Source organism: Nelusetta ayraudi, unplaced genomic scaffold, assembly GCF_046127955.1.
Source record: "Nelusetta ayraudi isolate G7.1 ecotype Tasmania unplaced genomic scaffold, CSIRO-AGI_Nayr_v1 ptg000017l, whole genome shotgun sequence".
NCBI lineage: Eukaryota > Metazoa > Chordata > Actinopteri > Tetraodontiformes > Monacanthidae > Nelusetta > Nelusetta ayraudi.
The window spans coordinates 957,493-972,003 of record NW_027466067.1 but is presented as its reverse complement, the minus strand read 5'-3'; the positions used below and the strand labels follow the sequence as shown (position 1 = coordinate 972,003).

Sequence of the window (14,511 nt, the reverse complement as noted above, 5' to 3'; positions counted from 1 at the left end):
TAATTTTTTTTTTTTTTGTGCGGTGTCGTCATCAACCCGTAGCAGCAGCAGCAGCAGCGGTGGCGGCAGCCTGCATCCTGCAGCGTCTGCAGAGAACCAGGAGCTGTTGTTTCCCTGCGAGTAAAACTTTTGGCTCGGACTGTATTAGCGGCGAGAACTGTTCTCCGCAGTTTCCCGTCGTCATGGATGAGGAATATTACAGCGGAAGCGGGGAGTGGGAAGGAACCGACGGCAACACGGTGAGGATGAACTTGTTGCTGCTAAGTAGCATTAGCTTCGCCGCGGCTAACTACCTGAGCTGCTAGCCTGCTCCGTCAAGTGCCTCACTACTAACTAAGCTCCAAGTTATCGTAGCAGTTGTGTGTAGCGACCTGTCCGAATGGTACACACATAACGATTAAGGTTGTCTGTGGGCTTCGAAACTTGTGTAGCGTAGCGTGTAGTGTAACATTATGAACAACGTAGCCGGCTAACAACATAGCATGAGCAACGTTAAAACATGCATGTGCTACAATTTGGGAGGTTGGGGGGGGAGAAAGGGGGGGGGGGGGAAGATTGTTGTTGACCTGTGTACGTTATATTTTATTTTATGAAGTGTCTCTGTCAGCATGGTTCGTTTTGCTGTATCCAACCTGGTCAACAAAACTAACCCTGAAGCTCATCAGCAAAAGGCAAACGTCTTAATACAGTTTCAAACACGTTCGTCCAGGAGTAAATTTGGAGACAATTACAATACAAGCGTTCTCTTTGACACAAACAAACAAACAAAAAGGAATATATATATATATAACTGTAATACATCACATGAGTCATAATTACACAGGCTATAAAATATGGTTCGTTGTGTTTTATTTCCTTCTGTTCGTCATCAAAGTGGTGAGAATGATTTGCCCCCGATTTTACGGCATAAAAAGAAAACAATGGGTCACTACTGAACGCAGAAATTACGTCACTCATACATCAACAATAATGATGATGATGATGAAAGCAGTAATAATGATAATAACGCCACACATTTACTCCACAGGAAGATATTGGCGATGGGGAAAATGATGGGAAAGTTCAGGAAAACTGTCTGAAGAAGTTCTCCAGCAGGGATTACATAATGGAGCCCACCATCTTCAACACCCTGAAAATGTGAGCAACCATCTCCTCATTGCACACCTCACTGTCAAGCCATTGATAATCTTCATTGTTTATCGCTGTGCTCATCAATAAATCAAGACACGAGCTTCCGTGTAGTGGATGAAAGAACAGCTGTTTCTCTCCGTCAGGTATTTCCAGGCCGGTGGTTCACCAGAACACGTCATCCAGCTGCTCTCTGAGAACTACTCTGCCGTGGCCCAGACTGTCAACCTGCTGGCTGAGTGGCTCATCCAGATGGGTTCGTGTCTGAAAGCAAGACCGGTTTCTTGTTTTTCGTCATCTGACTTTTTGAATAAAACAAGCAGTCTAGGCCCCAGGGCTGTCAAACTCGAATACACAGATAGATTGAAAAAATCTTCCTCCACATATAACAGTGAACCTTTTTATATGGACCCAAACAAGGTTTGCTTCAACATGAATATGGAACAAGCAAAGCTTAATACTATCCAATAAATAACTTCACATTGCATACATGCAAAATCCAAAATCCAAATTTTTAAAAGTCATCGGAATAAATAAAACGTAAATAAAAATCTTATGCTTCTTTTTTATTTGCAGCCTTCTGATTTAAATTTCAACAGCAACATTTTTACCACCGGCTAATAATACATTTGAATATAAAATAACAACAATACACCAATTAAGTCATAATAATATCCTTCAATGAACGTCCTTTCCTAATTTTCCTAATTTCCAAATTTGGCCCACGGGCCAGAGTTTGACACCTGGGGTCTAGGCGCATTGAAGTTCTCGTACAGGGCTCTCTTGGAGTCAAAGTAGAAAGTTATTCAAGAAGAATAAAAGAAGACTGTCAAGAGTAATGTATTAAAATAGAGAAATGTTTTAAATAAACCATCTCAGCTGGGACAGTAAAAAGGATTTTACAGATTGTCATTATTATTAGTATTATCATTATCATTACTATTATTATCAGTATTATTATTGTTTAATTTATTTATGAATTTGATGACCATGGATGTGTTAATTGACTTGGTAGGTGTGGAGCCGGCGCAGGTCCAAGAGCGAGTAGAAAACCACCTGAAAAACCTGCTAATAAAGCACTTTGACCCCCAGAAAGCCGATTCTATTTTCACCGTGGAGGGAGAGGTGAGGTTTTCCGGCTGCCTCTGGACTAAAAGCATTCCTTATATTTATTATGCCATAATTTCCACCAAAAAAAAGAAAAGAAATAGCAAGTGTTATTTTCCTGATGTTCTCAGACTCCTGCGTGGCTGGAGCAGATGATCGCACACACGACCTGGAGGGACCTCTTCTACAAGCTGGCTGAGGCCCATCCGGACTGCCTCATGCTCAACTTCACTGTGAAGGTGAGCTTGTGCCGTCGCTGGTGCAGTCTGTGCACGAGTGACTTGGCAGCATGGTGGAAGTTCATTTCAATGACACCTGATTTTTCATGGAAGTAGAAGGGTTAAGTCAGGGCAACTGGACAGAACTGAAGAAGCCATTCGGATGAGAGGCGAAAGGTCTTCAAGAACGAAGAACTTAACCCCTCTTCTTTAAAATGACTTGAGGACTGAGAAGTGAGTGTAGCAGCCGCATGCTGTTTGTCATCCAGTGATCTGGCATGAACACCGTCGACTACACAACTTGATGTTGTGGCCATTTTACTTTGTCATTTGTTACTTTCTTGACTAAAACTTAATATAAAGTTGACAAATCTGATGTCACGATGATTGATGTGTGTACAGTTATTGTACAAAAAGTAAGAAAATCAAAAATCGGGTACTTGAAGAGCAAAACCTAAGCAGCAAGCAAAATATAAAATCATATATGGTAAATGGACTGCACTTTTCCAGCACCTTCACGGTACCCCAAAGCGCTTCACAAAGGCCTCTCATTCACCCATTCACACACATTCATACACCACTGGGTGGCTGCTGCCATGCAAGACGCTGCCTCGCCCCGGTGAGAGCAATTTCGGGTTAAGTGTCTTGGCCAAGGACACGACGGACAAGGATGGGGTGGGATTTGAACCGCCAACCTTTCAGACAACCCACTGTACCTCCTGAGCCACAGTCGCCTCATATATGTATACAAATATATAAAATGTAATAATTCTGATACCTTTTGGTGTGTGCGTGCGTGCGTGCTTGCGCAGCTGATTTCAGACGCAGGCTACCAAGGTGAGATCACCAGCGTGTCCACAGCGTGTCAGCAGCTGGAAGTTTTCTCGCGGGTGTTGAGGACGTCTTTGGCCACGCTGCTGGATGGAGGAGAAGATAACCTGGAGAAGAATCTGCCCGAGTTTGCCGTGAGTCCTTTTTTTTTTTCGAACAAACTCGCCGTTTCCCTCCAAGATGTCAAAAACATCACCAAAAAAAGGAAAAAAGGTGAGACTGGCGGTGACCCCTGTGTGCCTCGGTGCTTCTCAGTGACGGTGGTGGTGGTGGAGGAGGAGGAGGGATGGCGGGGGACAGAAGTGTTTGGACACCCCGTGCATTTGTGAAACACGGCAGTGCAAATGGCTCTCCGATGTCCAAGTGCAGCTGGTTTCAGTGTGGTCACACACAAACGCATACATGCTACACCATAGGTGTCAAACTCTGGCCTGCGGCCCAAATGTGGCCCGAGGGGCTGTACAAAATCACTGCTGGAGCTGGCCTGCCACTGTTCTACAGCACACGTACCACTAATACTACAAATCCCAGAATGCTCTGCTGGTGCTCTGGCAGACTATTTACTTTATCAGACCAGAAGTAACATTTTCTTTCTATCAATTATTAGTTTTATTGTATTGTCACTGCTCATGGAATCCCTTTGGCTCGCATTGTGTCGTCGCTGCTGTCTTGTGCTGTCTGTGCACGGTGCTCCTGGCTGAGTGAGTGACTGTCTCCTCCCTCCCTCCCTCCCTCTCTCCCTCCCTCCCTGCCTGCCTGCAGAAGATGGTGTGTCACGGAGAGCACACCTACCTGTTTGCCCAGGCCATGATGTCCATCCTGGCCCAGGAGGAGCAGGGGGGCTCCGCTGTGCGCAGGATTGGCCAGGAGGTGCAGAAGTCTGCACACCAAAGGTACCGTTTATACACACACACACACACACACACACACACACCCAGTCAATTTAGAGTTTACTTCATTTCTTTATTTCCTCTGTTAATACAATTTCTCTTCTCTTCACTATATTGATGCTGTAATTCTGTAAATGTGCCCAATGTGGGATTAATGGAGGCGTCCTCTTCTGTTCTATTCGGAAACGTCTGTTGTGAACAAACTTTGGTTTGGAAGTGAGCTGACGTGGCGGCTTGTTTCCCCTCCTGTCAGAGGTCACGACGCCAGCCAGATCACTCTCGCTCTGGGCACAGCAGCTGCTTACCCTCGTGCCTGCCAGGCGCTGGGCGCCATGTTGTCCAAGGGGGCCCTGAACCCAGCAGACATCACGGTTCTCTTCAAGATGTTCAGCAGCATGGACCCGCCGCCGGTGGAGCTGGTGAGGAACTGGGCCACCTTGGACCTGCGCCGCTCCCCCTAGTGGCGGTGGCCTGAACGATTTCACCCAGCGGTTTTCCTTCCTCTCCTGGCTCCAGATCAGAGTTCCCGCCTTCCTGGACCTGTTCATGCAGTCTCTGTTCAAGCCGGGGTCCAAGATCAACCAGGACCACAAGTACAAGTACATTCACATCTTGGCCTACGCCGCCAGTGTGGTCGAAACGTGGAAAAAGGTGCACGACGAAGAAAAAGAAGACAAACGGTGTTTGATTAAAATGACTAAATTGTGTGAGGAGGGATTGTCTCATTCCTTCCCATGTTTGCCATTTTCACTCCCAGAATAAGCGAGTCAACATCAATAAAGACGAGCTGAAGTCGACCTCCAAGGCCATCGAGACTGTACACAACCTGTGCTGCAATGAAAACAAAGGGGCCACTGAGCTGGTGGCCGAACTGGGAACTTTGTACCAGTGCATCAGGTGAGTAGGGGGCAGGGGTGGGGGGGTGGGGGGTGGAGCAGCACTTGTCGTTACAATTTTCCAGAGTTGGCAAAAGTACTCCCACTCTGTGCTGAAGTACCCTGCAGGTACTTGTGTAAAAGAAAAAAAATACTCTGGTAAAAGGAAAAGTACTGATTCAACTCCTTGACTCAAGTAAAAGTAAGAAAGTGCAGGTTCTGAAATGTACTTTTCAATGAATCAACAATGTTTTTGTTGTAACATACGTGTTGACAGTTTTAATAAGCACAACCAATGTTATTTTTCTCTGTACTGAAAAATAAGCTCTAAAATGTGATCCACTTTTATATTGAAATGCACAGCAGCCGAGTTCAAATAACTCCACTTCAAGCAACAACTATAATAAATAAATAGGTAATAATAATAATAATGATGATAATAATAATAATAATAATGATAATAGTTAAAGTTAATTACTTTGAACAGAATTTGCATCTTTTAAAGACTAATATGACTTAAATGCAAAATGAATGAGCATGTTTTTCCAATGTAAGGAGTAGAAAGTAAAGATCTTTGCGTCCACATGCAGGGAATGAATGCAAAAAGTCAAATACCTGAAGAAAATCTACAGTGCAGTAACAAAGAATTTGTCCTTCGATACTTCCCACCTCGGCAATTTTCATTTTCTTCTGCTCTCTGATGATAAAATCGCCTCCTTGATATTATGATGGGGCTACACCAGGGGCGACTGGTGAGCCACAGTCGGGTGTAAAATGTGACAGAGGGGCCGGAGCAGCAGCAGCAGATGGATGCAGTGTTTTTGGTGGCCCACCTCACAGGAGGAAGAAATAATTCCTGAAGGGAAATGAAGATTTTCTGTTTTTAACAGTCCCCTATCAGATGAAGGACATTTTCATTTGCACTTGAATCGACAGAAACAGTGAGGGTGGCTGCAGCTGCTGTTGTGAACTGGGTGCTGCTCCTGTGTGTCTCCAGGTTCCCAGTGGTCGCTATGGGAGTTCTGAAGTGGGTGGACTGGACGGTGTCTGAGCCGCGCTACTTCCAGCTGCAGACAGACCACACGCCCGTACACCTGGCCCTACTGGACGAGGTGCCGACACGCGCACACACACACACACACACACACATTCAACGAATTTGTTGAATCAGCGCAGTGTAACATTAACAGAGCTCGTTAGGAAAATGTAAATAGTTGATTTTCCTTCCTTTCTTAAGCTATAAATAGTTCATTTTATTTCTTTATTTCTTTTTAATTCATTGAATTGAATGGAACACCTTTATTAATCCCATGAAATCAAGGCTTCTCGTATCTAAATATGTGCCCCCCCCCCCTCCTCCCCAAACTCAGATCTGCACGTGTCACCAGCTGCTGCACCCGCAGGTGCTGCAGCTCCTCATCAAGCTCTTTGAGACGGAGCACTCGCAGCTGGACGTCATGGAGCAGGTGGGCTTCCTCTGCCTTTCCAACACAACCTACCCCAGGGGTGGGCCAGCTCCCTGACTGGTCGGCCACAGTGGGTTCTAAAATGTGAAGGGGGGCGGGTCCAGGAGCAGATAGATGGAGTGTGCTGGTGACCCACCTCATAGGAGGAAGAAACATATTGTGGGATATGTAGAAAACGTGCTGTAATGTCAATTGAAAATGAACCAAAGCAAAGTGACAACACAATGTGTGTCTTTGAAGCCCCATGGTATTCGGCTCTTTATTGAAATGACTCTGAAAACACTGAAAAATAGATGAAATACTATTGTATGACTTATTATTATCATTTCTTCTAGTGTAGTGGGCCGGATTAAAAAGCCTAATTAGCCGCATATGGCCCTCGGGCCATAGTTTGCCCATCCCTGACTTACCTTCACCTTTTTCTTTGTTTGTCCCACACCTCTATTGCACATTCATGCACTTTACAGCTTACAATTTTGCATCTTGCGTTTTAAACCTCAGTGCCTCTGGCATTGTCACTTTTTGTTCTTACCTCAAATCTTAATCATTATTTCACTGTATTTTAATCATTCTTTTACTTTCATGCACTTTTTTTTAAAAAAAATGAACTGATTGCTGATCACTGATTGCCCCCCCCCCCCACACACCCCCCTACAGCTGGAGTTGAAGAAGACTCTGCTGGACAGGATGGTCCACCTGCTGAGCCGTGGCTACGTCCTGCCCGTGGTCGGCTACATCCGCAAGTGTTTGGAAAAGCTCAACACCGACATCTCCCTCATCAGATACTTTGTAACAGAGGTAATATATATGTATACATTTTAAAAAGCTGCTTCCCATCTCCAAGACCAAAAGAACCACAGAGACGACTGAATGTTTGATGTAGAAGCATGTAGCGACCATCGCTAGTTGGCTAACGGGTCATGCTAGCGCAGCTTTGACTTGTGGAGTTTGTCTGTTGCAGCTGTTGAGATCATAAACTGAGAAGATCTGTTTCAGACTGGTGAAGGTGCACAAGTGAAGGGCTGAGTTGTGTTGTTGTGCAGGTGCTGGATGTGATCGCTCCTCCGTACACGTCCGACTTTGTTCAGCTCTTCCTGCCCATCCTGGAGAACGACAGCATCGCAGGAACGATCCGGACGGAGGGAGAACACGATGCCGTCGCCGAGTTCATCGGTACGTTTCAGGCATTGTTATCCAACAAACGTTGGTGCTTCAGTTTTAGTACTGAAAGTCTCAGAAACCAGACCCCAGACTCCACCATGGCCCCCATTCATTTCACTGTAGTTCTTCAGCCAGCGCAGACGCCAAAAAGGTTTTTGACTTCCACATTAGAGGGCGCATAAGAGCGTGTAAGATCGTCCTGTCAGGATTTATTTTTTTTGGCTGCAGTACCTTGAGTGGCCCATGGGGGAAAATCGGCACATTGCCGTATTGCCAGTCCGGCATCCAGTTCTAATACATCGAAGCAGTGACCAAGTTGCCCTAATAGCAGTTAAAACTGTGAAACGCAGGTTTAACACCTAATTTGAAAGTCTTATTGTCTAACTTTCTTTTGTAATCCTCTTGACATAACAAAGTTTCTCTGTCCCTCTTTTTGTTGTTTCAGCTCATTGCAAGTCAAACTTCATCATGATCAACTGAACCGGACCAGTCGCTTCCGTTGGCTGGTTTTTCACCAGCAACACCAGACGGGAAGTCTGTTACCTCTGCGAACTCAATGGTCCACCGGAGGTCGAGGCTCGAAACTCAAAGACACACTGTTAAAGTTAATCGTGTGAATGGTTTCTTTAATTTAAAATAAAAAAAATAAAAAAAATAATGTAGAGGCACATTGAGAAAACCATGAAAGCAAAATGCAGCTATTTTTTCATATGTATATTTGATTTTTTTTCCTTATGTGTTTCTACATCTGTTTTAGAATAAAAGTGTAAATATGTTGCCTCTGCGTCACTCGCTTGGAATGCATAAAAACCAAGGTGTCTCTTTTGTCTGACAAAGGTCTGGTAACGTGTCATGGAAAACGTAATGTTTTTTTTTTTCATGGAAGACGTCAGTTTTGAGTTTATTCATTGGAAAATTCAAAGTGATACAGGAAATAGAACAGTTGCACAAATCCTGGCCCATTTCTAAGCAGGTACGAGACCATTGTAGGTTATAACAGTTGGCAAATTCAAAATTTACTGCATAAAATTTTCAGTTAAAACTAGATCAAGTTTGCAACTGAGTCAGTTTGGCAAAATGGAACTCAATTGACTTTTCCATTATTTAAGGCACTGGTTTTGTTCTTTTTTTTTTTTTTACTTGATTTTCTATCTCACACAAGGCAGCAATCGTAATCTACAAGAAGTAAAAGTTCCACATGGCCCATCCATGAGTGGACCTCATTTAGCTGCGAGCACATTAATGCTGTGTGCTACACGCTCTGTGAACAAACAGTCTGAATCAAGTGCAAATCACTGAACCACCACCACCACCACAAAAGATTCTCTGCATTTTAAAAAAAATCAGTGGTACTGCAGCGTGATTCTTGATTACAAATTAAAAAAAATAAAAGTGCAAAAAAAAAAATTGATTTCAGAAAAAGCATTAAAACATTCCCTTTTCTACTTGAAGCACAGTGCTACCACACTAGAAAAAAAAATCAGGGTTAAATATCACGTTATAACGTGATAATTTTCACGAACTAGCGTGAAAAGTCAACTTTTCTTTTCTTTTATGAAACTTTCATAATTACAACGTGATACTGAGCCCTATTTTTTTTTTCTAGTGTGGCAGCAATGCGCTTCCGTACTTTTCGACCATCGGATCAGGAACCTTTCCCCTCCACCTGAGATGAGCGGCGCAGCGGGGCGGATGCTGCCCCCTACAGGTAGTCCTTGGGGACGATGGGGTCTCCATACATGCAGTCCTCCTCCAGCGCCAGGTTGTAGGTGCTGCCACTGCCTCCTTTGTAGGCGCTGGTGACGATCCGCAGCCAACCCTTCTCCCCCTGTCACACACACACACACACACACAGTTGACAAAGGCGAACCAGAGGGACAAAGACAAACGAGTCAACCCCACTCAGCCGAGGCTCCCCCAGCCAGTCTCTGTTACTCACCCAGGGCTCCCCCCAGGAGTTGCGGACCACCCAGTACTCCACCCCGCCTTCCACCCCCCAGCCGGCCACCGACACGATGTGGTTGATGTACGGCGTCGCCTTGTACTCGGTGTAAACTCCGCCGCTGTAGGCGTCCAGCTTGTCCGTGGCCATGATCCCACAGCTGCAGGACAGAGACACCACTGGTCACCCATTGCCACTTTGTCACAATGGATGCTGAAACTATGAGGGGAATGAGGTGTGTGTGTGTGTGTGTGTGTGTGTGTGTATATATATATATATATATATATATATGTATAAAATTGGTTTGATGAACTGAAACCTTTGTGTGCAATAACTATGCAAAGAACACAGAAATCAGGAAGGGGGCAAATACTTTTTCATGGCACTGTATGTATATATAAATATAAATCTCCTTTCACCAGAGCTATCATGCTTTGTAGTTTTACTACCTCCCATAAAAAGTAAAAAAAAAAAAGCTGTCCACCTGATGGGCCCTCTGGCGTAGATCTCGGCCATCATCTTCTCCCTCCCGCTGACCGAGCCGTACTCGCCCACCTTCCACATCGTGAAGTTCTTCACGATGTTGCACACGCCGAAGGTGGTGCAGGTGCCGCACTGGTTAAAGGGCTTGCAGTCTTCAGGGGGGGAGACGAGGAACAAGAGTTCAGAACCCACACAGCATGAAGGTGAAGGTAAAAGTGGAGGTGAAGGTGAGCACGCAGGTGGAGGTGAAGGTAAAGGTAAACGTGGAGGTGAGGTGAAGGTGAGCATGAAGGTGAGAAGGTAAAAGTGGAGGTGGAGGTGAAGGTAAAAGTGGAAGTGGAGGTGAGCATGAAGGTGAGAAGGTAAAGGTGGAGGTGAAGGTGAGCGTGGAGATGGGGGTAAAGGTGAATGCGAGGGTGGAGGTGAAGGTAAACGTGGAGGTGAGGTGAAGGTGAGAAGGTAAAAGTACAGGTGGAGGTGAAGGTAAAAGTGGAAGTGGAGGTGAGCATGAAGGTGAGAAGATAAAGGTGGAGGTGAAGGTGAGCGTGGAGATGGGGGTGAAGGTGAATGCGAGGGTGGAGGTGAAGGTCTCGGGCGGGCAGAGCCTCACTCTGGTCCTTGGCCTGGTAGTTGTTGCAGGTCTCGTCCGGGATGCCGTGCTCGTTGGCGTACTGCCAGACGCCGCTGTGGTCGCCGCCGTGGCAGGTGCCGGCCTCGCCGCAGTCAATCACGTGCTGCACGGACAGGTACGCCGAAGGCCACGCCCCCTTCCGCTTAATGTTGATGCGATCTGACGGAAAAGAAATGCGAGAGGGAGGAAGGAGGCTTCCAGCTGTCGGTTAACAGGTCGTTTTCAGGTGACGTCACACAGATCAGATGGAGGGTTGGAGCTTGGAGAGAAGGTCATGTAGAAAAAATACAAGCAAAAGGCTTGTTGACCTCTCTTATGGGCCCAGGTTTTCCCTGAAGTTGATTTTGTTTGGAACTTGTTTTGTTTTTGTTTTTGTTTTTTTAATCTTTTTGGATAAATAAATAAAACAAAACATCTAATAAACAAATTAGCCTGTAACAATACAGACTCTCCTCAACAGTTTCCTACAGAGACTTATTACTCTCCACCTCTACTTCCCCATCCGTCCACATGTTGAGATTTTCCATTGTGCCACTCCATCTCAGTTAATAGCCAGCTACTATCATTACTACTATTATTATTATTATTATCTTAAAGGACTCAAAGTGATGTGTCTAATAAGATGATAGCATCATAATTAGTTGCACAGATGTTAAAAATAGCATTGTGGGTTTTCTTTTCTTGCAAGACGACAGAAATGTGTGCTATAATAAACATTTCAGCAGTGCCAGTGACCAACACTCAACAGGCGCAACAGTAAAACACAGCTTATTGCAGGGTTTAGTTACAATACAGCCTCTTCGAAACGGCTAAACTTCCTCGTAGACTTAGCACTCTCTATTCCTACTCCACCTCACTGCGTCATCATAACCGCATGACTGAAACCCAGTCAGAGGGTCAAACAGCATCTGGTTAAAGAAGCAGTGAAACACGCGTGTGTGGGCGTACGCACCTGCCATGGCGCTGGTGCTGCCGTGGGCCCAGCAGGAGCCGCAGTACTGGGGGATGTGCTGGTTGCGGGTGGTGCTCACGTAGTTGATGCCGTTGACGTTCCTCCAGTCCCACGACTTGGGCAGGTCGCCCACGGACAGGAACTCGTGAGGCCGAGGAGCCGTCCTGTCAACCGCACACGCACGCACGCGGAGGTTCGGTGACTTGAGGACGTACACGCAGTAATCACGATGCGCCAAAGTGAAAAAGAGGAGGAGGCCTTTTTTTTTAATGCCACACTGGGGAAATTTGCATAATCACAGCAAAGAAGGAAAATGATATCAATACAAAAGACATAGACAAAGAAATCAAATTAAAATATTTATAGACAATGTTGGAGCCATTTATCATTTTTTTTTTTGATAAATATATCTTTAGTTTGATCATAATATTTAGCATTATTTGAGTTCATGTGAATGCTTATTAATTCTTTCATTTTTAGGTATTTTGTAGCCCCTGAACACTAGGTTTTCTATATATATGGGTTTGTAAGCATAGGGGGCGGTACTGGGAAAGGTCATGTTTTTTTTTGTTGTTTTGTTTTTTACCAGGGCAAGAAAGGCGGCAGCAGCTATTTCTTCTGTTGTGTTCACTTTGTTTCAAGTCAAGAATAAATCAACAAAGAAATGCAACTTTTGGCTTGGACAATGGACTCGCATGTCGCTTCCCTACGTGAAATTCACTTCCTCATGCTTTAGTATGGTGGAAGTTTGATTCGTTTGATTTTGTTAGATCAGTTTGGACATTAACGATACAACTGAGAAAAAGACAAATGGCCACTGCAGACTAAGAAAGGGAAAAAACGAGATATTTACATTCTATTGACAGTCGGATTCTTTTTACAAGTTAGCGCTGATGTTTGGTGCATCCTAATGGTCCTTTCTTACTAAAAAATATTATTATTGTTGTTGTTATTATTCAATTAAAATGTATTATTTGAGATGACCTTAACCCTAAAAAAAACCAACACATCAAAGCAAACTAAAATAGTCTTGCCGAACACCTCCAAACTGTCGCGGAAATAGGGGAGAGGGGGGGAGGGGAGGGGGAAATAACCCGGAAACAGAACATGTTTCGGGAATTTTCAATCAATTAAAACATGTTTCCTAAGATACGTAACGTCGCCTCTGCTGTGTTTCACCGCTAGTCCTCCCCCCCTCCGCCCCACCTCTTAACAGTCTGTTTATCTAAACGGTCTGCGGTTTGCAGAGTCTGGTCCTTTAGCGGTTATTAAAAGACCAGACTCGGCAACCACAGATCGTTTTAAATGGCTAAAAAAAAAAAATCAAAACAGAGGAGTCGTAACTGTTCATGTTAAACTTTCATCATGAACCTCGACGGAATGTGTTAGTTTCACTCACTTCAGTCCGAAGTTGCTTGGCCGCGACCGGCGGACATAGCAGGGCTCATTCGGGTTGAAATAAAGTCCAGCGAACACACCTGAGAGCAGGACCGAAAACAAGGCGATAGCTGCCGTGGTCCGGGCCATGTTGAAACCGGGCGAGACGGCCGGTGGTCGGTAAGACGGAGAAGGAGGCTCCGAGACGGTTAAAAAACAAGCGACACACGCCAGGCAGTCACACCGGGGGATCAGTGGTCGGACTCGGCGCGTTAGACCCGGTGTTACGCCACAATCTGTGACCTAACAGCTTTATGCTTTTTCTAACTCCGCCCGCCCACAACGAGCCTTGCCCGTACAGATCTGCGTACTGCAATGTGTCAACGCAAGGAATAAAGAACGTGTAAAGAAGAAGGAGAAGAAGAAGAAGAGATTATTATTATTATTATTATTATTATTATTATTATTATTATTATTATTATTATTATTATTATTATTATTATTTTATTTATTTATTTATTTTTTAAGTGGCAAATGTTAAATATGTTTTTAAAATATACGAAAATACAAATTTTCAAGTTAGGCAAAGAATAGTAAAGGACTTCTTTAAAAAGTGGCAAGTAAGGATAAGGTGTTTGAATTGTTATGCACTATATGATATAAATATAATATATTACATATATATAATATAATATAATATCCATCCATCCATCTTCTATACCCGCTTATTCCTATTCAAGGTCACGGGGGTCTGCTGGAGCCTATCCCAGCTGTCTTAGGGCGAAGGCAGGGTGCACCCTGAACAAGTCGCCAGTTCATCGCAGTATAATATAATATAATATAATATAATATAATATAATATAATATAATATAATATAATATAAAGTTGAAATGCAAAAAAAGTATCAACAATAATAGCATTAATGATAACATCAGTGAAATAACAATAATAATAGTAGTAGTGGTAATAATAATAGTGCCATTGTGCAGTATAATATTATAAACATGACAATGAATATAGTAAAAACAACAACAACAACAACAACAACAACAACAACAACATGATTTTGAAATATAATATATAATATAATATGCAAATGTAATCTAATCTACACACACGCACACATAGTATAACACCGCAGTTACAATGACTCGACACAACGGCAAACCTGTGATAATACGAGCTATGATTCTGACCCGATATGTTCAATTTATTGACTTGTTTCGTCACAGAAAAGTAGCCGATACAGATTGACAACATCGGCAATGCGACGTTGAAACGTCATTCTTGGCAAAGACGTTGACATTGAAGACGCAGTTTTTTGTGGGTCACAGTTTTTCGTATAACACCTACAAGTATAAAGCAGTTCAGTCATGTGATTGCTACACAAGTTGTCACATGTCAGACGTAAAACTTGGCATGTACAAAAATATCACCAGAAAAGACCAG

At 44.0% G+C, this 14,511-nt stretch overlaps 2 protein-coding genes and 1 long non-coding RNA gene across 3 annotated transcripts; 2 read left to right on the top strand and 1 right to left on the bottom strand.

Moving 5' to 3' along the window:
* Window positions 1-31: 31 nt before the first annotated feature.
* Window positions 32-8,454, top strand: nelfcd (negative elongation factor complex member C/D). Its single transcript, XM_076024466.1, has 15 exons — window positions 32-239; window positions 1,028-1,137; window positions 1,275-1,384; window positions 2,144-2,253; window positions 2,367-2,474; window positions 3,266-3,418; window positions 4,047-4,177; window positions 4,428-4,593; window positions 4,691-4,825; window positions 4,932-5,071; window positions 6,047-6,161; window positions 6,420-6,515; window positions 7,173-7,313; window positions 7,559-7,688; window positions 8,122-8,454. The coding sequence occupies exons 1-15, from the start codon at window positions 183-185 to the stop codon at window positions 8,154-8,156; spliced, it is 1,737 nt and encodes a 578-aa protein (XP_075880581.1). The 5' UTR covers window positions 32-182; the 3' UTR covers window positions 8,157-8,454.
* Window positions 8,312-13,307, bottom strand: ctsz (cathepsin Z). The gene is made up of 6 exons (XM_076024469.1): window positions 13,084-13,307; window positions 11,685-11,848; window positions 10,712-10,891; window positions 10,103-10,253; window positions 9,616-9,778; window positions 8,312-9,504 (listed from the first exon to the last, which is right to left on the bottom strand). The coding sequence occupies exons 1-6, from the start codon at window positions 13,209-13,211 to the stop codon at window positions 9,379-9,381; spliced, it is 912 nt and encodes a 303-aa protein (XP_075880584.1). The 5' UTR covers window positions 13,212-13,307; the 3' UTR covers window positions 8,312-9,378.
* Window positions 10,189-10,730, top strand: LOC142887126 (uncharacterized). The gene is made up of 3 exons (XR_012926506.1): window positions 10,189-10,322; window positions 10,414-10,455; window positions 10,579-10,730. It is a non-coding gene; the product is annotated as an uncharacterized LOC142887126 (long non-coding RNA).
* Window positions 13,308-14,511: the final 1,204 nt, after the last annotated feature.